Here is a 26,280-nt window from a genome sequence, read left to right on the forward strand (position 1 = left end):
CGCTGCCGGCCCCGCCCCGGCCCCGCCGGCCCTCAAGGGCCCTTTAAGCGCGCGCGGGCCGTTCCGCTCAAGCTCTCGCGAGATCCGCGCGCGCGCTCCCACCCCGCCGGGCGGCCCCCGGACTACGCGCCCCACAATGCCCCGCGCGCGCGCGCGGGGAGGGGCGGCGGCCAATGGCGCGGCGCCCCGCTGCCGGCTCCCCCCGGAAGTGACGTCAAGTGCCCCCCATGTGAGGCGATTGCAACACATGGTGCGCGGCGCGGGGGAGCGCGAGCACCGCGTGCGACGTCAGCGCCGCGCGCCGGGGGGAGCGGGCACCGAGCGGCGGGGCCCGACCGGCACCGGCACCGCCCGGGACACACCCGGCCCCAGCGCCCCGCTCCGCGCCGCCCGCCCGCCCCGCGCCGCCGCGCCCGCCGCAGCGCCTGCCGCCGCGGGAGGAGGAGGAGGAGGAGGAGGAGGAGGGAGAAGATGGCGGACGATCCCAGCGCTGCCGACCGCAACGTGGAAATCTGGAAGATCAAGAAGCTCATCAAGAGCCTGGAGGCGGCCCGCGGGTGAGCGCCGGGCCCGCGGGGCCGCCGCCCCGGAGCGCCGGGTGTCCCGGCTGGAGCGGGGCCGCGGCCGGGCGCTGCCCGGGCCCGCCCGGCGCGGGGGGACGGGAGGCGCAGCCCCGGCCCGGCCGCCCCTGCCCGGCCCCCGGGCCCTTTGTGCGGCCGCGTGGGGCCCGGGGGCCGCCCGGGGCCGGGGGTCGGCGGGAAGGGCGGGCCGGGGTCGGGCGGGCAGGGCCGTGCGGGACGCGGAGAGGAAGCGTGACCGCGCTTCCCGCACGGGAAAAGGGCCGCGGCTTCCCCGGGCTCCGCCGGCCCCGGCGCGGCCCCGCAGCTGCTCCCGCAGCCGGCCCCGGGCGGGGCGGTCCCCGCGGCCCCGGCGAGGGTGGCACAGGTGCGTGTCCCTGGTGCCCGCCCCGTTCCCGGCCCGTCCGGCCGTCCCGCGCCAGCTGGCACCGGGAAAAGGCGGATTCCAGCCGGAGGAGACGCTCCTCTGTCCCCAGTGCAGCCTTGGGCTTCTCCCACGGGACCGGCTGGGCCGGGGAACGCGGCGGGGTAAGGGCAGGGAGGTAGGAGCTGAGGCAGCACTTACTCAGTGCTTTCCTTACTAACAGTTATTTGATCTTTCTTACCCCTTCCCCTCCCAGCGAAGGTGCTCAGCTCCATTAACCTGAAAGCAAGCTCTTCCAAAGTTTGGACTGTGGGAAGTTTTAAGTCTCTTATCCCGCTTTAATCTTTGCACTTTAATTTTTTTTGGTGTCCCCCCCCCCCCCGTCCCCCCCCCCCCCAGAATGTCTGTTCCTGCAGCCTGCCCCATGCCAAAAGTGCCTGTTTGAGAGGGCAGCTTGGCAGTAGCTGGTTCCATTGGTTGGGAGCCCTTGTGGGCCTGAGGAATTGTGAGACCTCAAGGTTCTGGGGCTGTAAAATGGCAAAGAAAATGTGTCTCGCCAGACAACCTGATAAAATAAAAATGAAGGGTCAGTCCTTAGCCACCCTTGTGGCTCCAGTTTCCACAGGCTCACCTGAACAGGTGTTGCTGTAGCTGGGGCAGCGCTGGCTGTGCCCCCCCAAAAGCCTGGGGCCAGTTGGCAGAGGCTGAGCTGCTCTCTTGCCATGTCCTTAGTGCTGGTGCTTGTTCTGTGGAGTGGAGTCATTCAGCTGAAAACTAACCCAGGCAGGAGGGGAACCCGAGCCAGTCGACCTGAATATATTTTACTCTGATTTCTGATGCAGCTGTGCAGGTGGGGTGGGTGGGAGAAGGGAGTGGGGAGCCTGGGCTGCCCTTCCCTGTGGCACAGTGGACTTTGGCTGCCCCAGCTGATCACTGGGCTGTGCCTGTGCATGGTGTGGGCAGCGTGGGTTGTGCTCACAGGGGTCCCAGGAAGCTGAAAGGGCTTGGGAACGTCCAGGCATCTGCTGGAGCTTGTGACATAGCTTCGTGCAAGAACACTGAGAGAGTCTGAGTGGATTTTGGAAATGCAGAGTTGGAGTTTTGTCTCTCCCTGGTTACAGCCGTTCTCAGTTCAGTGTCAGCTCTTGTGTTGTTTGGGATAGGTGAGTGTGGCAGAGAAGGTTCCAGCAGGTGTTGGAGCGCTCCTGGGAGAATGAAGGGCAGGTGTTTCTTGTGGGTATCATCTTCCCGGGGCCACAGCCCAGGTGTCTGTCCTGTCTTCCCTCTTCCAGCAATCCCTGGAGCAGCTCTGCGGTGCAGCAGAGATGCCACAGGCACAGTTGGATCCGTGTAGGGGATTTAGCTGTGCCCCCTGAATCCAGCACATCTCCTGGGTGTGGATATACTGCTGTCCCTTAATTTAATCTGTGCCAGCTGCCAGCCCAGCTCCTGAGGAAGGTGGTGCTGGTGCCAGCAAGTCTTCTCTGAGCAAGGTGATGCTGCTTCGGTGTCTTCCAGGGAGTCCTAGCCAAAATTATCCGGGTTTGAGTCCAGTAAGGAGAAGAGGGGTTGCAGCCTCAGCCCCCAGCAGGCTCAGGCTCCGAGGCAGTGGAACAGGCTTTTCCGGCCTTTGGAAGAGTCGCTTCCTCTTCCTGTGGAGTAGGAAGACCTGTTCTGGGGTGGGTTAGGGGGCAGAGCCTTGCAGCAGGGTGTTGTGGAGGGCCAGGGCCCTGCTGGCGTCCCCACCTTCCCTTACTCATGTGCTCCATTAGTGACCCAGCAGCAGTGTCCCAGTTTCATGTGCTGGCTGTTCCTGCAGGGGATCAAAGGGACGGGAAATGGAGGAAGCTGGAGTTAGACATTCCCTTGGCATGTGGTGGTTGGGGCATCTCTGCTCTTAGCCAGCTCTTTTGGTAAAATCTCAGTGGAGTCTGCAGGGTGTTAACCAAAGTCAAGTGAGCAGGAGAGCGAGGAAGTGCTTTTATGGGATTGATGAGGAAAGGGGCAGTGCTTGGTCAGAGCACCCAGGGGAAAGATTAAAACCTCAGCTTTCCCAGAAGCTGATCAGCTGGAGGCCCGCAGGGGTAGGTCTGCCTCTCAGACCTGGAGGTAACATCCTACCAGGAATGCCTTGTGTTATTTTCCCAGCCCTGCTAAGGAAACCTGGCTTTCTCATTGATCTCTATAGAAAGAATCTGTCAATTCAAAACAACGAAAAATAATTTTTAACTGCCTGACCCCACCTCAAAGCCCTGTCTCTGCTGACAGGGACTAGAAGGAGATGTTATCTATGTCTTGCTTCCTAAACCGGAAGTTATCTCCTTCCAGCTCTCCAAAGTTGAGTTGGAAACTCAAACTGTGTGATCCTGTACAGAGTGGCTGAGTTGGTGTTTTTGATTTGGTGAGGTGGAGGGGAGTAGCTGGGCTCTGCACAGGGTGTGAGGAGGAGCAGAGGGATCAGTCCAGCACTGCAGGCAATTAACCTTTGTGGCCAGAAGAAGATGGGAGTAGAAGGCTGCTGCTGAACCAGTTGTGGCCTTGTCAGAAGTTTAACCTTGTCATTCATCTCTGAGAGCTTGGAACGCTCAGACTTTCATCAGACATCTCTGCTTCTGCCCTACTGAGGGGTTCATTCTCCTTTCAGTCCGCAGTTCGGTTTTGTAGAGGAGGTTTGGGTAAACACTGGGCCCCCCAGAAGCTGCAGCTGTGTCTTTCTCTGTGGAGCTGCAGCAGCCCAAGTAGAAGCAGCATTAGCCACTCTGTTTATCGTCTCTCTCCGGGCTTTTCTGCTGTTGCTTCATGCAGTTTTCCAGTGTCAGTGCTAAACTGACAATCCCTCTTTGTTCCTTTGGTCTCTGCAGTTCTGAATAGTTAGCTGGGCTATGGGCAGGGTTTTCTGCTAATCTAAGCTGTAAATGCTTGGCAAAATCAAGTATCAGCAACAACAAGCAGTCTCTTTGCTGGGAGAGGACCCGAGATATCACACTGGAATCATGTTTGGAAACTTCTCCACATCTTAGAAATGCTTTCTTCTGCAAACACCTCTGCTTGGAAATGATACTGACACCTCCCTGGCCAGATGGGCTTCCAGACCCCGGGTGAGAGTACGGCTGGTGCAGGGTGTTGAGCTCCCTTACAGTGAGAAAACCTTCAGGTACCTGCTCTCTGGAGACATCTCCCCTGTCCTGAGCTTGCTCTGTTGGGAACAGGAGCCCTTGTTGGTTATTTTACTGGATCAGGAAAAGAGGAGGTGAAGGTCGAGGTGTCTCTGAAGGCGCTGACTGCAAACACAACTGAGGCTGGTGTGTGGCAGAGCATTTTTCCAAATTATGTGCTCTGGAAGGTGGGTCAAACAGGGCAAAATGCAGGAATGAAAGTCTGAAGAAGTAACATATTTTGGTTATAACTGTAAGAAGTCTTTCAAAGCTGGAGGAGGGAGAAATGGCAAGAGGAGATGTCTTGGTGTCTCCAGAGCCTTGGGAGGAAAGCAAAGTGTTGCAGTTCGTTCCTGGGTTTGGATTCTGCCATGTTGAGACTTCCATCTCCATATGGGAGAAACAGAAAGTGAGAGAAGTAAAAGTAAAGTCACCACGAAGGACAGAGGCCTGAAAATATTTGAGGGTTCCTGCAAAGCGAGACACAGTTCTGCTTGAATTCCTGGAAAATGAAACAGTTCTGCTTGACGGTGGACAAGCCCACCTGTTGCTTAGACAGAAAAGATTTGCCCGGCATCATTTGCAGATGGGGTCTGTCTGGAGTTTTGCTGGTCCTGATGGAAAAGCCCAGCCTTGGAATTAGCCACAAGCTGCTGCTGTTTCCCAGCCTTGTGGCACAGGAGGCTGTGCTTCTTCACACCTTCTTCTGGGATGTACTGGGATGGTGCTGCTCTGGGAGCTGGCAGCTTGGGAGGGCTGAGATGTACTCTGACAACCTGCTGGTTCTGGGGGATAAGGTAGTCTTGACCTGTTCCACTGTGAGGATGGTGGCCTTTCCAGAAGTGGCCTGAGAGCCCACCTGGCTGTGAGTTAACACCTCTGTGGGCAGAGCTGTGGCAGCTCCACTGCTGGGGAGCAGTCAGGGGATGACTGGGGTCAGTGACAGGTGTGTCCCGTACAGCTTTGCCTTGTTCCCAGCTTCTTTTGAACAAAGTCCTGGGAGGCCGTGGTGCCGGGGTTCTCTGGTGCTGCCTCAGTGAGCTGTATTTCTCTCCTGAGTTAGGCAGAGCTCCTGCAGCTCTCTCGTCTGGGTGGATTGTTCTGCTGGTGGTGCTGAAGGTGGAATTGTGCTGGGATAACTGTGGGACAGTATCACAGCCAAGTTACCTTTAGTGTGGATCCTCCTGCTCCATGCAAGACACAGCAGAGCAGATTTAGGTTGTGCTCCTGCTTCAGTGTGACACCACCACCACACCCAGGCAGGTACCAGAGCAGCTCTCTTGGCTCAAGGGGGTGTCATACACCAGGAGGAGCGTTGGGTGAGATCTGTCAGCACTGCCTGGTGTCTGCCTGCACTGCCAGAGACGTGTCAGTCCAGAGGCTCCCTCCCCTGCTCGCAGCCTGGCAGCAGATCTTTCTCTGCCTTCTTTATCAGGATCTGTTTGTTGTTGTGGCTGTGCCTCGGGTCTGAGCTGTGGGTCGGGTTAACTGTTGATACAGGAGCTGTTTGTGCAGCTTGCACCTTGGGATGGGGGGTAGGATGGAGGCCTTGCCCCGGGCCTGGGTGAGCTGGTCCATCTGGGAAGGGCAGAGCCATGCCAAGGTGGTCGTTGGCTTTCCAGCTCGTGCTGTGGTGTTTGGGTTGCAGTGCTGTTGTGCCAGTCATGGGATAGCCTTGAGGATCTCTGTGAGCTGCAGTCTGCAGTGGACCTCTCTTGCAGAGAAGTCCTGCTCCAGCTGGAATTGAGCTGGGCTGTCACACTGTGGGAAATACGAGACGTGGACAGGACAAGGGCTGGAGGAGGAGGGTCCACAGGAACTGAGCTTTACTGACAGTGAGTTTTGTGCTTTGACTTGGTGATCTGCCATTAGTATGGAGTGTTTAGGGCAGAGTTTGTGGTTTGAGTTCTTACCCAAGGCAGATTGCTTTCTCCGAGTTGTGCCTTCTCATCCTGCCTGTGGCAGGGGGAGTTCCTGAAGGAGGTCATGTTTCTGTGAGAGGCAAAGGCTGTAATGTTAATACTGCCTTTTGCTTCTGGTGGTGTGGGGAGAGGATGGAGGTGTTTGCAGAGAGGCTGGGATAGAAACAGTCCAGCACAGAGGGGAGAGCTGAGGGCACTGTGGCAGGAAACCACGTGGGATGTCCAGCAGCTGCTTCCACACCATTTCCCTCCTCTGTTGGACCTCTTCAGGCTGCCAGTGTCCACAGTGCTGGGCGAGAAGCTGAATGTGGATTTCATGTAAGCAGAGCTGATCAGAACTGAGCAGCGTGCCTCCTGTTTCAGTGGTGCTGAGAGTGGGTGGTCTGAGAAAGCTGTGCCAGATGGAAAGACAGCTGGAGCCAGGGGCAATGTCCAGAGGGTTATTGACATCCTGCTGGTTGCCCCGGTCTAATGGTTGTAAAACATACCCTAGGCTCTCACCTGCCTGCTGTACATGTTCCTTTCGAATTACAGCAACCATTAGGAAGTGCTGTTTGGCGAGTGCTCACCAACAAGTGGCTGAGGAGGACCTGAGCTGGAAAAGTGGCTCCAGATCGGAACTCCAGCAAGTGTCTGTGGCTGTTCAGCAGCCTGGTACCTCTTTTACAACCGTGTGAATCATTAGTGAGCAGTGTGATTCATGCACAGATCATCATTCACATCGGGCTAATGAATGAGCCCCTGAGGAATGACGTGGTAGGAGATGGGAACGAACGAGCACCTCAAAAGAGGACAGACTTTTTTTTTTGGCTCTGTGGCAACTGGATTTCTTTTCCCCCCTGTTAGCCACCTCTTCCCATGTAGCTCTGGGGCATTAGCATCTTAATAAGCAAATCTGGATTTGTTTTCACTCCCTCAGTGTACGTCTTGTACCCAAATGGCCCATTAGCATAATGCAACAAGTCTTTTAAACTTGGAGCATTAATAATTGGAGAAGGAGGAGGGAGAGCAGGGGAGCTGTGGCAAGACTGAGCCTCCCGGTGAGTCACAAATGTCTGAAGTGCAGAAATGTCTGTTCCATTTCCCAGTAATTGGGCATCCAGGCTTTCTGCATGAGGTCAGATGCAGCCAGTAAGGCCTATTCAAAACATGCCTGTGCAATTATGTTTTGTGGTGTGCTGCTTTTGATCCAAGGATTTTGGAGAAGCATTGATTCACCTTCTCCGTGGGGTGTGCAGGATGCGCTTGTGCTGATTCAGTGCTTGGGCTGAAGTTGGGGTCGGCTCCTGGAGCTGCTCGTCTGATTTGGGATGGGGGTGCAGGTGGTGGCCGGGGCAGCAGTATCAGAGCCGGCCCCAGGTTGGGGACAGCTGCTGATGTGTCCCTCTGGGCAGGTGGTGCCTGGTGGCCAAGGCCCAAGGGCTCGCTGTCACCTGCTACCTCTGCAGCTCTGAGACACATGAGAGGCTGCCAAACCTGCTGTGTGGAGGAGTAGAAGTCCGTGACCTGATTCTCGTCTCACCTCCTTTGTGTCCTGGGAGTGAGGGAGGCTGAGCCCAGGAGGCAGCTCCTGGCAGACGGCTGGCGGCTGCTCAGGGGGGAGCACTGCCTCGCCTGACCCCTGCTCGGGCTCCAGTCAGGCTTGCCTCTGCTCCTTTGCCGAGCAGCCATTTGCTGCCTCCCTGTGGGAAGCTTTCCCTGGCTGCTGGAGTTAGGGGTGCACTGAGGATATGAGGCTCACTGTGTTTTCCAGGGTGGCTCCAGGCTGGGTGCTTCTCTCCCTGGCTGGCACTCGGAGCTTCGTTGGCATCTGGAGGCCTTTGCTCTCTGAGAAGGACAGTGGGTGAGGGTAGGAGGGCAGGATACCTTTCCAGGATAGTCTGAGTGTCTGCTTCAAGCTGTTTCTGGTTACGTGAGGTGCTTTTTCTATCCAGTCTGCCAGCATTCGAGGAGAATGATGGACGAGATTCCTGTCATGGGCTTTGGAGCAGGACTACAGAAGAAGAGCCTGGCATTGTATGAGCCATGGTTGAATAGCTGCACGGTCTCATGCTGTGCAGTTAAGTGGTTTTCCTTTGTCCAGGGGAGAGGTGGCATTCAGAGACTGATGGAGGAATTCGGTGTCTGGAGTGTTGATTCAATTCGGGGGGGGGGGTGGGCTCGATTTCTCCAATTGATGCTTATGAAAAGGATTCCTGAAGAATGAATTACTTGGTCTCCTGACTCTGCACATACTCTCCTCATAGCCACCCTGCCCTGATCTTGTCCTTTTTCTCTGCTTCTGAGGTGTCATTGGATCCAGAGAGGTGAACTCTGCCTTACTTTCGCTTGGGAACTGGTCCCTTCCATACCTTCAAATCCTTCTTTGGATGACTTGGAAGCCTTTGAGGAGTGACTTGATGTCACTATTTAGGAGATGATCCAGAGTTCTGCTGCATGCATGTACTGAGGGATCCTGGACTCTTGAGATTTCCTGCTCTTTCCTAGCAGCTTTTCCAGGAAAAGTTGTGCAGCTCTTGCATCTGCTGTTGTCTTTCTAGATTTGGCATCTCAAGTGGACTTGAGCCACTTTCTGTTTGATGAGGGCTTTGTCTTATTAAAAGACATTAAGTCTTTAAAGGGCACAGCTGTGACTCGTTTGTTCCACAGCCATAATTCATAAGTTGCAAGAGCGTGTGTAGAACTTCCCTCTGGCAAGGTCAGCGCTCTTGTACACAGGGCAGGGATGAGTGGGGAGTGTCTGATGGCCTGGGTGTTGTGAGGGAACCCAGACCAGCAATTTTGTACTTGCCTCTACCAAAGGACATTTCCTTGTTGTGGCACTCCATTCAACATCTCTGCTCAGGTACAGCATCAAACCCCTCAAGTCTTCTTTCCTCACATCACTGATTTTGTGGCCTGTGCCCTGAACTTAGACTTCTCTGAAGTACCGTGTGCCTGCAGCACTGTGGATGTGGCTTCAGAAGCACCTCTGGGATGTGCCTGATGGAGTTCTGCCTTGGATTGCAGAGATTCTGCTGGCACCTGCCTTGCAGCTGGCTGTGCATGGAACTGCTTTAGCCATCACATAACTTGGGTAGCCCTGGCTGTCCAGGCATCTTGGGCTTCCTGGGATACGTTGTGCCTGCCCAGTAGTGCACAGTCCTGGATGGAGAGCAGCAGAGCTTACCTGGGGAGGGTAACATGGCTGGGAGCAGTGTGTGGCAACAGTTGTTTCATAGAAAGCTTCATGGCTGTGGAATGTGGTTGGGATCAGATTATGTATCTGGGAACTATTGACTCTGTGCTCCTGCTAGTCTCTGACAGTCACACACAGGCCTGCTGCTGCCCTTGGTTCCTGGGCAAAGCAGGATGCTCATGAAGGATGCCCTGTAAAAATAAGCCCATTCTGAGTCCCAGGGAATGACTGCCCTCCCTTGCCTCTATCCCACATTCCACAGTGTGCTGTTAGTGTGAAATGTTTCACTGTGGAACAGCTACAGCTCAGCTGCTGTTTTTCAGGTCTCTTCTGATAGCACAGGGCAGGCTAGTCACTGCTATTTATATAGCAGGCTGTGAAATTAATGCTCTCCTGTGCCAGCTCATAGCCCAAATTGCAGGAGACAAGTTGGCTGGCTGCTCCTCCTCAGAGTGCCGGTGGTTGTCTACCAGGTGGAGGGGAGTTGTGGTGGCTGCTGGCGTGGGGTGTGGCAGGACCCATTTCAATGGCACAGCTCTGTAAGGTGGTAGGAGCCTTTTGGAAAACCACTACATCACTGTCTAATACCAGCTAAAAGCTGAAGGTCTAAAGATGTGCTCAGCGGTTCCTTCTGGTGGCAGGAGAATAGGAACGTGGTGACAAAGCCCGGCAGGTGGAGGTGGCCACCCGGAGCAGGAGGCTCCTCTGGCAGCTGTCATGGAAAGCAGCCACAGGGTGCAGCCCCTCCCAGATGGGTGCAGTGCCTGCTTTGTGCTCCTGGCTCCTGCTCTGGTGCCTCCCTGGTGCTGGAGCACAGCGCACATGCACAGGGCCCCGCTCCTGGTACCGAGCGTGGCCTGGGCTGGGTACAGGGACGCAGCGGGTGCCACCATCCTCTGGGCCGTCCCTGCTCCTGGGAGGGACCCAGCGGTTCTCCTGGCCTGCACACACAGCACAGGGAGGGCTCTTGGGTGATCCCACCTTCCCTTGCAGGGAAAGGAGCTGCTCGGGTGCCGCAGCAGCTGCCTGCAGGAGGAGTGGCACGGCTCTCCTCTGCGACTTCCTGGGACTGGGTTAGTGGTGGTTCAGCACTGCCCACACTGCCACTTGCTCTGATCACCTGTCAGCAGTTGCTCTGAGGTCTCTCTGTGTCTGGGGAAGCTGTTTGGTGGCACAGTTGTCTGAAATTCCAACTGTAGTAACGTTGGAGTTTTAATAATAGAAAGGCTGTCCTATCCACAAGCCTTGATTTTCTGAAGAACTTGCTGTCTCCAGAGAGCAAAGTGTGCTTATTTTTGCTTCCCCTCTTCCCTCAAACAGCCCTCTGGCACACTGTGGGAGAAAGGTAGAGCTCACCTGCTGTGGTGTGGGAAAGTTGGAGCTTTGATCCTCATTCTCTCTCGTAGACATACCTAATGCTGCTCCTGGCAGGTGCTGATAAATCTGAGCTAATTCCCTGAGCAGTACCAGCAGTGCAAGCCTTCTGCCTCCCCAGAGCTGGCACTGAACTGCCCCCTTGGTGGCTTTTAGTGCGTGGGCTGGTGCTCCTCATGCTCCTGACGATTTCCTCTGCCCCAGTCCCCTGAGCAGTGGCACTCGTGGTGCTGTCCTGTGGGCTGGGATGCTGCTTCCCTCCAGAGCAAACCTCCTGCGGCATCCTGGCCTTGGATGGCACTGGCAGCTCTTTGGCCAGAACAGGGACAGCAGCTGGCTGGAGCCCTGCAAGCCCCTGGCCCAGCTCGGTCTGAAAGCATCAGCTCCCAGCTGCTCCGGTGGACCTTGTGTGTGCTGAACCAGGGGACACCTCAGCAGTGCTGTGAAATCAGGATATAGTCTGGGATGGGATCCATGCTCCCTTTGGGAGGGCTGTGGGTGGTGCAGGGCAGAGCCAGCTCCTGGCGCGTTTGACCCGGAGCTGTCAATGTGAGCAGTGCCCCTGATCTCAATAGATCACTTGGTTGTCCCCCACAGCAGGTGTGTGGTGCAACCATGCCCCCCTTTGGGAAGCCTTAGCATGGTTATGGGGAAATTCCTTACCTCATTCCCAGGCAAGTGTACTCCGGAACCCTCAGCTCCAGAGGGGACAGAGTGGGATTTGCAGAAATACCTTTTATCTTGTTGAGGCTGCAAAGACCCAGAGGAGACTTAGAAATTACCTTACTCTGTAGAATAACCTATTTTTTTCTGAGTGTTTTTGAACAGCAGCTTTCTTAGAAACTCTTTGCTGCATTTAGTCTCCTTGGGATGAGTTTAGCAGATGCACCACAGGGTTTTTAGACCCTGCCATGCTGCATTAGGGTGACATACAGGTACAAGCTTGCTTCGAGAGAGGAAAGCTGCTCTTCCATGGTCGGCTAATGAGGTGTTGGCAGAGTGTGAGGGAGTTCTGCAGCCACCGAGTGCCGGTGCCCATCTGCTTCAGCTGGTGTCTTGCTGGTCTCAGTCTTTGGTTGTTTGGTTGTTTAGTGACCCCTTGGGGTACTGGGGGCCTGGGGACATGGTGACAAACTGGCTGGCTCCTTGTGCGTGAGGCTTCCAGCAGCCTGGAAGGTTGCTCCTGTGGCAAGCTCCATGCCAGCTGTTTTGCTGGATTCTGCAGGAACTGGTTAGAGCCTGAAATAGCTCTGGCTGTGTAAATAGTGGCGAAGCAGGCCAAACCCAAGAAGTGCACTTGATGTTGGTAGTGGAAGGTGCTTTTGGATACAAATCCAGACTGGAGTTTGCTGAAGGCAAATTTGCCCAGGCGCAGTACTGTGCTGTGTTGAACTAACTGGAGATTTAAATGAGGGGGAGTGCATCCTCTGAGACCCTTTTCATTTGTTTGTTTGCAGTAAAAAATCACCAGGGCTCGTGAAGGCCACGGTGTTACCTGGGGTGGTAGTGCTGTGACCCTGCCCTGATGGATGAGGTGCTGTGTGTGGGATAAATAACTCCCAGTTCAGTGGTCCCAGTAGGATCCAGTGGGTGCTCAGTGCTGGCACCAGTGTTTGTGGGGCAGTGGAGCACAGCACAAGGCCAGGGGCTGGCATCTGAAGGGTCACTTGCATTTGAAAACTGAAGGGAGCTTTTCAAATGACTTTTTCCTGAGGAATTGCTCTTGGGAGTGCACACCCAGCCTTCCTCCTTGCTGTGCACAGGGCTGGGGAAGCGTCTGGAGAGTCAGTCCTGTGAGGAACAGCTGAGGGAGCTAGGGGGGCTGTGCTTGGAGGAAAGGAGACTCGGGGGGACTTTCTTGCTCTCTGCAAATTCTTTTAAGGAGTTTGTAGGTGGGGGGGATTGGGCTCTTCCTCCAGGCAGCTTGTGACACGACTTGCTCCCTGCTCTTTCCCCTCTGTCCTCAATTCAGGAACAGTTGTATGAAATCTCTTCCTAGCAGGAGAGCTATGGAGTGCCCAAGGGGTGTAACAGTCCCACTCCCACCTGCCACACTGGGATGCCCTTAGGGAACACCAGAAGTTAGGTGTGATGGGCAGAGCTTTCTAATCTATGGGAAGTCCTACGACTTTCTTCTTTCAGAGGAGGAGATAACTCAGGAGTGCTACTTTCAGAAAAGTGGGGAAGAGTTGTTTTCATTCTGATCAGCCTCTTGCTCAAAGGAGCCTGCTGGGAATGATAGCCATTATCTGTCCCCTAGGGCTGGTGCCATTCACTGGGGTGGGTAACTGCTTTAATTGAGTGGGATGTGGAGTATGCTTGGCTGGGGTGACCTGGAGGCCTGAGAACTGCCAGCGTGGCTCAGAGCTCCTCCTGGGAATAGCACGGCCGGTGTGGCTTTGTGACTTTGACTGGTGTGTATGGGGAGCTCGGATATTAAAACCAATTAGTTGTCTTTAAGGTCAGGGACTTACTTGACCTACCAGCCTCCATTTCAACTTGGCCTGGATTGAGGATCTTTGGGAGAGGGCTGTACAATTTGTGTAAGGAGGCTAATGAAGTGATGCTTTTTAAAGCACTTCCCCGCTGCCTCTGTAGCCCAAACACTTCAGCAGGACACTGGTGCATGACAGCCTGAAACAGCAGTGAGCAGGGGCTGGGGTAGCTCCTCCTCCCATAAGAAATGTAGAAGAGCAAAACCCTGGGGTTTGATGTCTGAAAAGCACTTTGTTGGCTCTCTGACTCAGAATCCTGAGAAAAGGCTTTTTCACAGAGCTTAGCTGGTTTGCCCTTGAGAGGGCTGGAGGATGCGATGAGGGATTTGATTTTTATGCCATTACTCTAATGGGAAGCATGAGGTCTGGGTTAAATCTGAGACAATGCAGAGGCAGCACTTCAGACATCTGGGATACTTCGCTGGCAAATGGAAGGTACCTGCTGGAAGGCAGATAGGAGCTTCCCCAATTTTCCTTTTGGCTTTGGGTGGATTTGAACCACGAGGCAGCTTTGGGGATTAAGATTTCTGCGGGACCCACCCCAAAGCCCTAGGAAAAACGAACATCAAACTTATTTTCCTTTAATTTAAGCCCGTTCTGTGATTTGTGGGGTCTTATCTGCTGACTCTGTGCCTGGGGTTGGTGCTGGTGAAGCAGCAGTGTGTGCTTAGCACAGTTTAGCTAAAGCAGCTGCCGGAGCTGATGAGCTGCTCTGGGAAGAAAAGTGATAGTGGGAAAGCAGAAAAAACTTACTGTGACAAAGGGATCCTTCCCGTTCCGTTTTTTTCTATTAATCTGAGGAAAACAACATGTTAAGACAGCACTTGGGCTGCTTAGTGCTCCAGCTGTCTGAGAACAAATGGAATGGGCTCTAAGATGTCCTTGAAGTATGTGGCTGCATTGTTTTAAATAATCTCTTCTGGGAACTGCTTCCATTCCTTCTGCTGACAGTCACTGGTCTGTGCAGCCCTTGGTCTGTACATGTGTTCATTCTTCACAGAGTAGTGCCCCAGAGTAAACAGCTTCTGGAGGACTTGCTTGGTAGAGGCTGAGCTGAAGAAGATCGTATTTTGTTTTCTTTTTTGTCCTCTTCCGTTGTTGTCCAGCAGAAGGGGAGTTACCCCAGTAACAGTGAAGAAGCATCCTTGGGGGAGGGAGGAGAGAACTGTGTATGTGAAGTATGGTGTGAGGGTGCTTGTTGCTTTGCTGCCTGCTCACATCCCTTTTTTCCCTCTCCAGCAATGGTACCAGCATGATCTCGTTGATCATTCCCCCCAAAGACCAGATCTCGCGAGTGGCAAAAATGTTAGCGGACGAGTTTGGCACTGCCTCCAACATAAAGTCAAGAGTGAATCGCCTTTCAGTACTGGGAGCCATTACATCTGTACAGCAAAGACTGAAACTCTATAACAAAGGTAACTTCTAGCTTGTATGGATGCTGGCACACTTCCCTTTCTTGGAAGCAGCCTTAAGTTCCTGCACTATGCAGTTTTCTGCTAATCAAATCTGTTGGCCTGTGCTGCTGTTTTGCACTGATATTCCAGGTATGTTGCCCTTGGATGGCTACTTCAGGGGTGGACTTTGGGACTAGAATAGTAAGGTGGTCCTTGTCTTGAAAGAGTGGGGTCATGATTCTGTTCTTAGCGCTGACTCTGCTAAACTTGGCCAGACTCGAGAGCTGGATATTCTGCAGTAGTTCATTTGTGTTAAAAGTAGTGATTTTCTGTCAAGCAGAAACTTCTGTGTGCCTTATGCACTGAGCAGCTGCCATCACTTTGTGAGGGGCAGACCCAGGTCATCTCAGATGAGCCCCAGAAGAGCTCACTGTTACTGCCTTTGCACTGGCCTGTGGCCTTCCCTGGGATGGTCACTCTGCAAATCTCTCTGTGGGGACCAGCAAAGCTTCAGGGGCTGCTCAGCCTTTCTCTGGGTACTGTGAACTTGCCAACTCCTGGGTTTAACAGGCAGGTGCATGTCTGCTACAAGTGCACTAAATGAGTTTGTTTCCCATTGTAGAGACCTGGGAGGGAATGAGGTGGGAAAAATGAAAAGTTTGGGAGCTTGAATTTCAGCTCTGCTCTGAGTCTCAAGGGCTGGCAGTCAGTTTTTGATGGGTACAGCTTGCCACGTTCCTTAGTGATCTAAACCTGCATTGTGTCGTTTGTAGTACCTCCAAATGGTCTGGTTGTTTACTGTGGAACAATTGTGACAGAAGAAGGAAAAGAGAAGAAAGTCAACATTGACTTTGAACCTTTCAAACCAATCAATACGTCGTTGTACTTGTGTGACAACAAATTCCACACAGAGGTAAGGACTCTCCCATTGCAGGAGCCGAGGTCTGGGCACAGCCTTGCTGTGCTTGAGCCTGGAGAGCAGCAGGAACATGCCCTGGGGAGGCCACTGGATGGCTTGGGACTGGCCAGAGGTGGGGAATGCCTGCTGGAAGGAGCTGAGGGACTGCCCAGCTCCTCCCACCCCTGAGTTTGTGTAACCCACCGACAGGAGCTCCACTCTGTACCTGGAGGAAGGGTGGTTTTTTCTTACCCACAGAGGCCCAGAGATATTATTCCAAGTCAGCCTTTAAAATACTGCCAAGATAATATCAGTGTTCCAGTCCTGCTATCAGATGTGTTAACTGAGAGCCTTGATGGAGAACTGGCATGTGCCTAATCTGTCTGGGGGGAAGTGGGATTATTTTTATCCGACATCTGATTAAGTTAAATGAATGGTTTGAGGCATATTGAAAGAAACGTGGATTACAGCAGTCAGTGTATTGCTTCTGAGGCTGTTTTGGCTCAGGCAGGTGCAAAGGTCTCAATGTTTGCACTGCCCCTCACATCCTTGATGTTCCTCATGATAACTGTGCGGCCTGAGACTTGATTGCCTGTTGTCAAACTCGTGTGACATGGGCTTGGCAGGCCCTCCAGTGATGTAGTTCTGCTTGTCTGCTTGGGTCTGTGGAGATGTGATCCATAAGTGGCTTCCAGAGGGCAGGAGTACAGCAGGGAAAGGTGTGCTTGTTGCACGGGTGAGGTCCATCCCTACTGTTCTGTTTCCCACGGAGAGGGGAGGATGAAATCCCAACATGCCTTTGACCTCCCAGGAATAAAAACCTGTGCACAGGCACGGGTCTGGAGTTCTGCCGGGTCCATGTGTCCATAGATGAGTGAAAGCCAGAGGCAAAGAAGAGAATTCAGTAGAGAGCCAGGATGCCAAGCCCAGGGAAGCTGGGCAGTGGGAGGGTGCTGGGTTTCCTCCTGCCCTGTCAGGAGGTGCATTCGTTTGGTCTCTGCAGCTGCTGCCTCAGGGCACTGATTCAATACAGAAGTGCCCAGCAGGCTGTTCCCAGGAGCAGTTGCAAATCCACTGGTGCTGGTGTGTGGCACTGCTCACCAGTGTGGCAGTGACCTGAGGGGAATTTGTGGGAACTGCTGCTCCCGATGGTGGGATCACTGCCAGCCCTTCCCTACACGGGCTCTGTGCTCTCCCCTGGCTGTGGGGTGTGGGGTTGTTTCCCTGGGGATTGCCTGCACTGCAGAGTCAGCTGGGGCTGGAGCAGCCTGCTGGGGGCTGGGAGCTCTGGCTTTGCCCCTCTCTGGCTGTGGAGCTTTGAACCCCGTGGTTCCCCCAGCTGAGCTGACAGCCAGGGCAGCTGCTTGGGCGCCCACAGCTTTCCTGGGAAAGTCTGGGTGTGAAGGAGCAGCAGGAGGAGCTACCCTTGGGCTACAGCTGCAGAGAGGAAGCTCAGTCCAGGCTGAAGGAACAGAACAAAGGCAATAGTCCCTTCTTGGTGCTTGACCTGTCAAACGGTGCAATTGCTGACAGAGCTGATCAGGGCATCACTGATCATTGGTACTGTACGAAAAGAAGAGGAAATCAAGAACATCAGAGCTGTAGTCATGTGCTGCCTGGCAAGAGCATCTGATAAGATTTCTTCTAGATATTTTATTGCCTGTGTGAAACTGAAGTAACTCCCCCAGGAGGCTGTGAGCCCTGATATGTGTCTGAGAGGTAGGATTTACAATGGCTTACTTTGATACCTTGGCTGGAGCATTCATCCCAGTCACACGTTTTGCTTGGCTCTGTCCCAGTTAAATAGATGGCAGTGTAATATGCCACTTCCTCCTCTCATTCATCCCACTGCTGAGGAATTAATACAGAATATTTACTTTGGCCAGGAGATTCCTTTAAACCTTAGCCTCTGTTTCTTCTAAGCTTGAGAGCTGCAGTCTGGGTTGTGTGGATTTTGGAAGAGGATGACTGATAGGTTTTATCCTTTCAGTTCAGCCCAATAATCAGGCTGACAGCCCTGCAGGCAGCTCAAGGTCCCGTGCAGTAACCCAGCACCATCACTTTCAGTGTTAAACTGGTGACTTCAAGCAATCTGGAGTTTTGACAAGTTCCCCATCCCACTGATGTGGTTTTGCCAGCCAGAAAGAGGATTCTGGCTATTGCTTTTTTGGGCGTGTGTGAGTGAGCAGAGTGTGTGTGTGTGTGTGTGCGTGCTGGATGTGTCTGCCCACTCAGACAGCCCCTGAGGGAACAGCAGCTGAGAGATTGCCTTGAGAAACTTTGGGTGCTTGGGCAACATCGACTCGAAAACCTTGATACTGCACTGTGCTTTGGTTGGGCAACTTGAATGACCTTAAGGGAAATATTCAGCTGCCTTTTTAAAGGGAGGAAAATTGAAGGATAGCTTCTTTTTGCAGCGAATGTTCTGGCTGTCTTCTTCACAGCCAGTTATGCACAGGGCAATTATTGCTGCTGCTCCTTGTGCTCTGTAAGGCTGAATTTGCCCCAGCCACTGTAGATTTATTTCATCATTCTGCCTGTGGGACTTGAAGTCAGCAGGTGCAGCAGACCAGTGGTGATGGTAGGGAGGCTGTGTCAGTGCTTTGGAGTACAAAACTGATCTGACAATGAACTGAGCAAATCCTGCTTTCCTGACTGGAATGCCAGGAGAGTTAGTGGTCCAGTTGTGCCAGCCAGAGATGTGAGGCAGCCTCAGAGAGGTGGGTTCACACTCTCCAGAGCCCATCTCTGGGGTTTTGCTGTCACACCTGCCCGTGACCTCAGGTGGGGAACTGGCAAAGCCGGGAAATTGTGATCAAGATTAAACTTGAGTTTCCTTTGTGCTCTTGGCAGTGTTGTATGGGATTATGTATGGAGGGAATTGTTCCCTGTGAGGGTGGGGAGCCCCTGGCACAGGGTGCCCAGAGAAGCTGTGGCTGCCCCTGGATCCCTGGAAGTGTCCAAGGTCAGGTTGGACAGGGCTTGGAGCAGCCTGGGACAGTGGAAGGTGTCCCTGCCCATGGCAGGGAGTGGAATGGGACGGGCTTTAAGGTCTCTTCCAACTCAGACAATCCTGGGATTCTGTACTGATCTGGAACGGTTATGGCTCCTGAATGTGCTGCTTTTCCTCCACGTTGTTAATGAAAAAACACCCACAAGCAGCTGTGAGCTGGGGCTGTGCTGTCCCCGGTGCCTGTGTGAGCCAGGCCCTCCCTCACAGCCTCACTCTCTGTTCCAGGCCCTCACGGCGCTGCTCTCCGACGACAGCAAGTTTGGCTTTATTGTAATAGATGGGAGTGGGGCACTCTTTGGAACTCTCCAAGGAAACACACGAGAAGTGCTGCACAAATTCACTGTGGATCTTCCAAAGAAGCACGGTAACACACATGTCTGTCTCTGCTGAGTGCAGCAGCCTGTCCTGGGCTGGGATGTGAGCGTGGAAATGGGGAACTTGGCCCGTGGGGGTTTAGCTCTGCTCAAGTCTGTGCTCCCTTGGAATCTGACAGCAAAGCCTCCAGTCTGAGCCTTCTGTCAGAATTAATGAATCACAGTAAAATGCAGTTGGTCTTAGAAGTGGCACTTTTTATTTCTTGCTGCATTTGACCCTTTACTTGGTTTTGGGACAGTTATAACTGAGTATTAGTAGCACAAGTAGTAATCCCACTCAGGGGAGGCAGTAAGGTTCGATGTGCTGGTGTTGCGTGCACACCACAGTGAGGAGCAGTGGGCTGCTTTCTGCAGGAAGCCAGGGGCCTCGTGGAGCAAGGAAAATTCAAGTTCCACTCTGTGGTGCTGTGTTGTAACCAGCCACTGGTGAGCTGAGCAAATTGTCTTCTTGTTACTCCTGGCCTACTGTCCTTTGTAGAGTGGGATGGGACAAAATGAAACAAAACCACTGCCCCCAGTGAGGCTGTGCAGCAGAGACTGCTGGGCTGCGCTGCATCAGCAGGGCTTGAGGCAGGCGCACAAAGGAGATGGCTTCTCCTGAAGGTACAGGGAGAAAGAACGTGCCCAGATGTTCCATTTTTACAGAGTTGTGAGTCTTTATAGAAAGAGAAGAAACATTTTTCGTTTGTGGAGAAAAATCTTCTGGTGGGAGTGAACCCTCTTTATTCTCTGAGTGTTCCATGGGAGCCCCTGCCTCAGCTCGTGGCAAACTGAATTCAGGAGGCTGCAGCTGCCCTTGGCTTTGGTTATTCCGGGCCAGCTGTGTCCTGAGGATACTGCAGGGGTGCAGGGGGTCCCTCATGGCTGCCCCATCCCTCCCTGCAGGCAGAGGAGGTCAGTCTGCCCTGCGCTTCGCCCGCCTGCGCATGGAGAAGAGGCACAACTATGTGCGCAAGGTGGCCGAGACGGCCGTGCAGCTCTTCATCTCCGGGGACAAGGTCAACGTGGCCGGGCTCGTCCTGGCTGGCTCGGCTGACTTCAAAACTGAACTGAGTCAATCCGACATGTTTGATCAGGTGAGTGGCCTTTTCTGAGCAAAACCACATGTGTGAGTGTCAGTGGTGACCTGGTGATTGTAGCAGTAGCTCTGATACGAGATGCTCCTCCAGAGGAATGTAACTCTGGTGTCTGAAGAGATTTGATCAAAACTAAAAATGCCATGTATCCAAAGAAGTCTCCCATTCCTAATACCTCCTGCAGGGAGCTGAGAGCTCCTGTTCTTAAAACAGGGCCAAAAGAAATCTGTCCTCCCTGGTTTGGAACTGGCATTTGCATTCTTTGTGTTCCCAAATCTAAAGCAGAAGCTTTATTGGAATTAAACTCCAGTAAACTTAATTTGTCCCTGTTGCCTGAAAATTGTGGTTCAGTACTGTGCATTCAGAGGTCCCTCTGCCTCAGGTGAAGTGCAGTAATGAGTGCAAGTGACTCCCGTGGCAGGGTGAGGAGGCTGGCAGCCCTGCTCTGCTGTGGATTTATGTTTTCGTGTCTCCTCTTTCAGCGGTTGCAATCCAAAGTGCTCAAACTAGTTGATATTTCATATGGAGGAGAAAATGGCTTCAATCAAGCAATTGAGTTGTCAACTGAGGTCCTCTCCAATGTGAAATTCATCCAAGAGAAAAAGCTAATAGGTAGGTGATGCACTGCAGCCTCCTGCTGAGCCAGGTGTGTGGCACTGAGTGTGCTGCTCTTGCTCTCGCCCTCCTGGCAGTGCCCTTGTGCTGCCCCAGCCCTGCCATGCTGGCTGAGACTGGGACTTGCAGCGGTTCTTTTTGCCACCTGGACACCTCAGGGGTGGCAAATTTGAGGGGGTTTTGTTGGTTTCCTTTTCCTCACCAGACTTCTTGGACCTCCTCTATCCTTCCATCAGAGATCCCCTTAGTTCCAGGCCTTCTGGTGGCAGTTGCTTCTCACAGTTTCTTGAATTCAGATGACCCTTGTTTGAAGTGTGTGTGCTGTGCTGAGTGCTCATGGCAGGCTCTGTGTGCTCTGCAGGACGATACTTCGATGAGATCAGCCAGGACACGGGGAAGTACTGCTTTGGTGTGGAAGATACACTAAAAGCTTTGGAAATGGGAGCAGTAGAAATCCTGATAGTCTATGAAAACCTGGATATCATGAGATACGTCCTGCACTGCCAAGGCACAGAGGGTACGTGGTGCTCTGGGACACTGGAAGCTCTCGGGGTTTAACACCTGAGGAGCCTCACTGGGATGGGTTTGCTGGAGGAGCTCCCTGAGGACATCCGATCGCAGCCATGCTGTGCAGGTCTGTGTTACTTTGCAGGTCACTGGCCTGCAGCTTCCCAGCCCCTCTGGGGGAAAAGCTGGAACGAGCAGGGTTCCAGTGCTCAGAGGGAATTGCGGTGCCAGGGAGGCACTTGGTGACAGGCCCAGCCTGGAACCTCCTTCCAGCTTTGTGAGTGTGATACCAGAGGGGAGACTGAAGTGACCTTGCGGCCAAAAACACAATTCCTGTGCCTGCAGACCAAGGCTGGGCCTGCAGCAGGACCTATCCCTTTCTGTGTTGGCTCTGCAGCTGCTCTCTGCTGCTGTGCCCTGTGGAGTTGCTCACAGAGCTTCAGAGAGGAAGGAAGGCAGTGGCCATGCCCAGACCCCCTGTTTTGTAGTTGCTGGCTTTGCACAGTCTCCTGCTGTCTTTAAACTGCGTCTTGTAGCCTTACCCAAACTAATATTATAATTTTTTCTCCCTTCTCAGAGGAGAAGATCCTGTATTTGACACCAGAGCAAGAGAAGGATAAATCCCACTTCACAGACAAGGAGGTATTTCAGCTTTGAGGCTTCTGGGTTCATTCTCAGTGTGCTGGTGCAGAGCTCTGGACACCTGGGCTAAGGTTGTCCCAGGCACCTGAGCACAGTGACCTTCTGGCACTCAGTGACACCTCAGGGCAGGAGCCCTGTGCAGCCCCTGGGTTCTACACCTGCTTTTCTCCAGTCCTCCTTGCTGCCAGTGCCAAGGCTGTGTAAAAGGGCAGTGTGGGATCTTTGACCACCACCAAATCATCACCTGCAAGGGTTTGGTGGCCACCATGCAGGCAAAGCCCAGACCGTTGAGTGCTGCTTGTGGGGCACTGATTTGGTCGTGCAGAACCACTGTGAGGTCGGGAATCATGACCTGGATCAGGTGCCAAGGGACTGTCTGCTTTGGGATGTATTTGTCATGGGGAACTGTCATTTGCTGCCTGAGTTTCCTGCCTGTGCAGGTCAAACAGCCCTCGTGGACCAGGGGTCTGTGTTACCTTGCAGCATAAACTGGGAAAAAAAGTGTCCCTTGCCCAAAGGGTGGGGATCTGTCCCACTTGGGTTGTACAGTGGGGCCGTTTCCAGCTGTTCTCCCTCCTGGAGGGAGGACTGGCAATCCCTGCTGTGCATGGAGGGTTTGCAGTGTTAACTGCAGTGAGGTGGTTTTATTTCACAATATTCACTGCACTTCCTGCTTAGAAAATGGTGCCTTTTGGCTCTGCTTGCATGGATCAGTGTTCCTGCCTGAGGATAGGGCCTGGTGGATGAGGGAGGTTGGAATCTGTGCAGGGAGCAGAGCAAGTCTGAATGAGCAGTGAAACCGAGATGTAGCATGGGGTGGCAGAGGAGCAGAAGAATCAAGGCAGTTTTTCTCCCGCTTCTTCACTAAATTTCATATTCCAGGCCCAAAACACTGTCAGTGATGAATTTTGTAGCGCCAGGAGCTGGTGGTTGTGCCTGCCCTTGCCTAGTGCAGTTGTGCCAGGAATGTCCCTGTGGAGCATGAGGGCTGCTGTCCCTGCTAGGGCTGACAAAGCCATGGAGCCAGCTTTGGGGGGGATTTTCTCAGTGCTGAACACACAGTAACAGGGTTTTTTTATTTATTTCTCCCTTCCAATGTCTCCACAGACTGGGCAGGAACACGAACTCATAGAAAGTATGCCCCTCCTGGAGTGGTTTGCAAACAATTACAAGAAATTTGGAGCAACATTGGAAATTGTTACAGACAAATCACAAGAAGGATCCCAATTTGTGAAAGGATTTGGAGGAATTGGAGGTAAACTGCAAGAGGAAAATGTGTTTCTCTTGTTTAGTGATTGGTTTGATAATCTGGTGCCAACACGAGTGGGATTAATTTTATTCCTGTTAGTTGTGAAACCAGTTCAAGAAACAGTTGTGTTCACCAGGGTGGATTCATTCCCTGTCCAGCAGGATGATGGTCCTTGTTGGGCCCTGTCACTTTCCAGCTGTGTTCCTCACTCCCTGTGTCCTGTGGAGGGCTCAGGGATGGGCTGTCCCCCTGTGCAGCTGCTGGAGCTCAGGAGGGCTCGGGGCTGCCTAGCTCTGTCTGCACAGGGGCTTGGTGGCAGCCCCTGCCCTGCCCAGGGGGCTCTCACAGCCACCAGTCCTGTTCCTGAAGCACTTGGAGCTGTGGCTCATCTCTCAGAGCCTCCCTGTACTTTGCTCCCTGACCTTCTGCTTCTTTCCGAAAGAAAAGTCCATCCTCTGGAGCAGTGGGGCCTCTGAAAGCCAGTCCTGCTCTGGAGCTCATTGAGCATCAGCCATGCCTGGCAGAGGTGCAGGTGGTTCCTGTGCCAGTCTGACTAATCCTGGGCGGGTTTTGTCCACACCAGTGCCGTGCTCCATGTCCTGCCTGGGCAGGGATTCCAGGGCAAAGCTGTGCCACTGGCTGTGCTCAGCTTTGATGGCTGTGAACCGGGGGTGGTGCATTGCAAAGAGGAATTTCTAGGGCCCAGAGAACACCAGCTGGGAGCAGCAAACCATGGATTGTTTGCCTCCATAAGGATCAACAGGTTTCCAAGTTTTCAGGGTTTGTAATTCCAGGAGTCTCTCATTTCCTGCAAGACTGTCTTCAGCCTCTTTGCATGGTGGGATCCTCTTTGCTCCCATGCCCTGTAGGCTTGAAGGGAAATGTCCTTGAAAATCTCCTTCACTTAAGTAAATGATTCCAGGGATACAGGATTTCCAGAACCCCGGGTTGGTGTTTGGGGTGGGAAGAGGAAAACAGCCACTTAATCTGCTTTTACTGCATTGTAAAAGGAGCTGCAGTGGCAGCTGCCCTCTGGACTGTACTGCCAGGCCTCGGTCTGAACAGTGACACTGGGACCAGTGATGTGCCACTGGTGTTTTGTGGAGATGGAGCCCTAGAACACGCTCAGCTTTTCCAGGAGGAGGCTGGGCAGGTGGGTGCTGCTTCCTTTGGGCAGTAAATTCCCTGTGGCATTTCCCAGAGCAGCTGCCTGTCTGCTGCCAGGCCTCAGCTGGGCGTCACTGGGAAGTTCTGGAAGCAGGGCTGGGGAAGCTGTGCCTGTGGGAATGCTGGGGAAGCTAAAGGCTGTTTCTTTGGCAGGTATCTTGCGGTACCGGGTGGACTTCCAGGGCATGGAATACCAAGGAGGAGACGATGAATTTTTTGACCTTGATGACTACTAGGTAGTCGAGCTGGGTCCGGCAACACGTGCCTCGCCCCTCCAGCATCCAACCCAAGGAACAAACTCATGGTGGAAAACACAACAGATCCCTGCCTTAGAATTGGAACATTTCCAGAACTTGATCCACGAGCATTTGGATTTAAGAAAGCAAAACCCTACACTTTGATTTGTCATAGTGTCAGTACAGCAGCAAACTACTAAGTTCCTATATGCCACTTTGGACTAATTTAAAAAGAATCCCAGTTTTTACTTTTACTCAATGGTGAAATTGGTTGCTCTTGTATTTTATGGAAATGATTTTTTTAACCTTCATGATACATTAACTGCTGTAAACCTCTTCCTTCCAAAATTAATAGAAGTAAGATCCTACTGCTTTGTTTCTTTATACTTTGATTGGAGAAATCAATTGCTGCATTTGGCAGCGCCGTGACCCATTTACATGGCATTCTCAGCTTAGCCTGCAGAAGAAATTGAACAAGGTTGGAGCCATAATTCTCCTCAAAAGCTTGAGGAGGCACTCACCTGAGTGCTGGTTCGTTACACGTGGCTTGCAAATTCTGATGGTTTGGGGAGGCTCACCAGCCAAACGTGCTTTAATCTATTTGCAGAAACACTGCTCTTACAAACTAGGAAATGCACTTCATGGATTGCAATGAAAATGCTGCTGGAGTCTTGGGCTTAATTTGGATTTGAGCAGTGCAGCCTTCAGGAAATTTTTTTTTTTTTTCAGTCTTGACAAAAATAAACATGAGATTTCAGTGAAGTAAGGTACACTTGGCTTTTTGTTCCTCAGTAAGTTTTTCTTTTTGCTTTAGGACTGCGTAAGGTTTCCTTGATTATGTGAGTTTGAGCCCACAGGTCTTTAATGGAAGTGGGTGTTTGACAGGAATACTGAGTCAGTGAAGGCTGAATTAGTGCTGGGAGTGTGGAATATTTGATTCTGATCCGTGGAGTGCTGGCACAGCCCTGGGAACACCCAGCTCCCAGCAGAGTCTGTCCTGTGGGGATGTGCCCTTCAGGGCGTAAAGGATCACCTCTGGATGATCCCAGACTGCCCAGGCTTTGTGTCCTGCCTCTTCCACAGAGCATCCATAGGTCAGGGAGCTCATCCTTGGGGTGTGTCCAGCCTGCGGGTGACACTCTGAGGGTCAGGGACCGTGCAGGCCGTGGGAGCAGTGGCTCAAGGGCAGGTCCTGTCCCAGGGGAGCAGTGGCACAGCTCAGGTCCTGCTCCCTCCCTGGGGGCTCTCCCAGCGTCGCTCCCGGTGCTTCCCTCAGGAGCAGCTCCTGTTCCAGCTGCAAACCTTTGCCTCTTGTCCTGGTTCACTTGAACAGAGGGAGCTTCTCTTCAAATTTCTGCCACGCTGTTGTTTGAGGTCCAAAATTCCTGTCCTTGTGAGCAATACCATTTGTCCCCCTGGTCCCTAATGTGGCCGGCGGCTTCGCTGCTGCCCTCACATCCAAGCTGGAATCTCTCCCAGGAGGAAGGGCTGGGTCTGCTCAGGGCTGAGCACAGCCCTGGCCCTCACAGCAGTATGTTCTGGATTTTGCCATTGTAAATGGGTCTAATGTGACATGACAAGACCACAAAAATTGGATGTAAATTTACATTTTTGAATATACTGCTTGTTGTTTCACATGATACATTAGGGTATGCAGCTCCTTTTTGTAGTTTTTATTTTTACTATTTAAGTTTGGAAATGATGCCAAATTTTTGTATTTCTTTAATCAATGTGTTCTCTTCAGTGATATATATTGCATTATATATTGATCTGTATATCAATATATACTGATATGTATTACACTTACACATGCAAACACACTCAGTGGGGGTGGGAGATCCTAGCCTTCGCATACTATATAGCCTCTGCAGAGAGATCCCAAGCAGTGATATCTTGGTGTTGTGATGTACAGAAATGGAGAAGAGTATTAAACCATATTTAAGAATATAGTACAGACTCCTGGTTTATTTTCTCTAGTCCAGGAAACTCCTGCTTTTTGCTCTCAGCTTAGTGCCAGCTTCAGGGCTGGAGGATGGAGGCAGC

At 52.8% G+C, this 26,280-nt stretch overlaps 1 protein-coding gene across 1 annotated transcript; it reads left to right on the forward strand.

The window, feature by feature from the left end:
• Positions 1-286: 286 nt before the first annotated feature.
• On the forward strand, positions 287-26,184 carry ETF1 (eukaryotic translation termination factor 1). Its single transcript, XM_066197107.1, has 10 exons — positions 287-557; positions 14,306-14,481; positions 15,234-15,373; positions 18,597-18,735; positions 19,631-19,821; positions 20,304-20,433; positions 20,798-20,953; positions 21,521-21,585; positions 22,693-22,840; positions 24,155-26,184. The coding sequence occupies exons 1-10, from the start codon at positions 472-474 to the stop codon at positions 24,235-24,237; spliced, it is 1,314 nt and encodes a 437-aa protein (XP_066053204.1). The 5' UTR covers positions 287-471; the 3' UTR covers positions 24,238-26,184.
• Positions 26,185-26,280: the final 96 nt, after the last annotated feature.

This window comes from Chamaea fasciata, unplaced genomic scaffold (genome assembly GCF_029207755.1).
Source record: "Chamaea fasciata isolate MVZ Bird 193981 ecotype frontalis unplaced genomic scaffold, bChaFas1.0.hap1 SCAF_15, whole genome shotgun sequence".
Taxonomy (NCBI): Eukaryota; Metazoa; Chordata; class Aves; order Passeriformes; family Sylviidae; genus Chamaea; species Chamaea fasciata.

What these genes read in the sequence shown, in the direction of transcription:
- ETF1 (XM_066197107.1), top strand. Translation starts at nt 472, where the DNA reads ATGGCGGACGATCCCAGCGCTGCCGACCGCAACGTGGAAATCTGGAAG. An exon ending in CCAAGAGAAAAAGCTAATAG is followed by an intron (nt 20,434 to 20,797) that starts GTAGGTGATGCA and finishes TGTGCTCTGCAG; the next exon opens with GACGATACTTCGATGAGATC. An exon ending in GCACTGCCAAGGCACAGAGG is followed by an intron (nt 20,954 to 21,520) that starts GTACGTGGTGCT and finishes CTCCCTTCTCAG; the next exon opens with AGGAGAAGATCCTGTATTTG.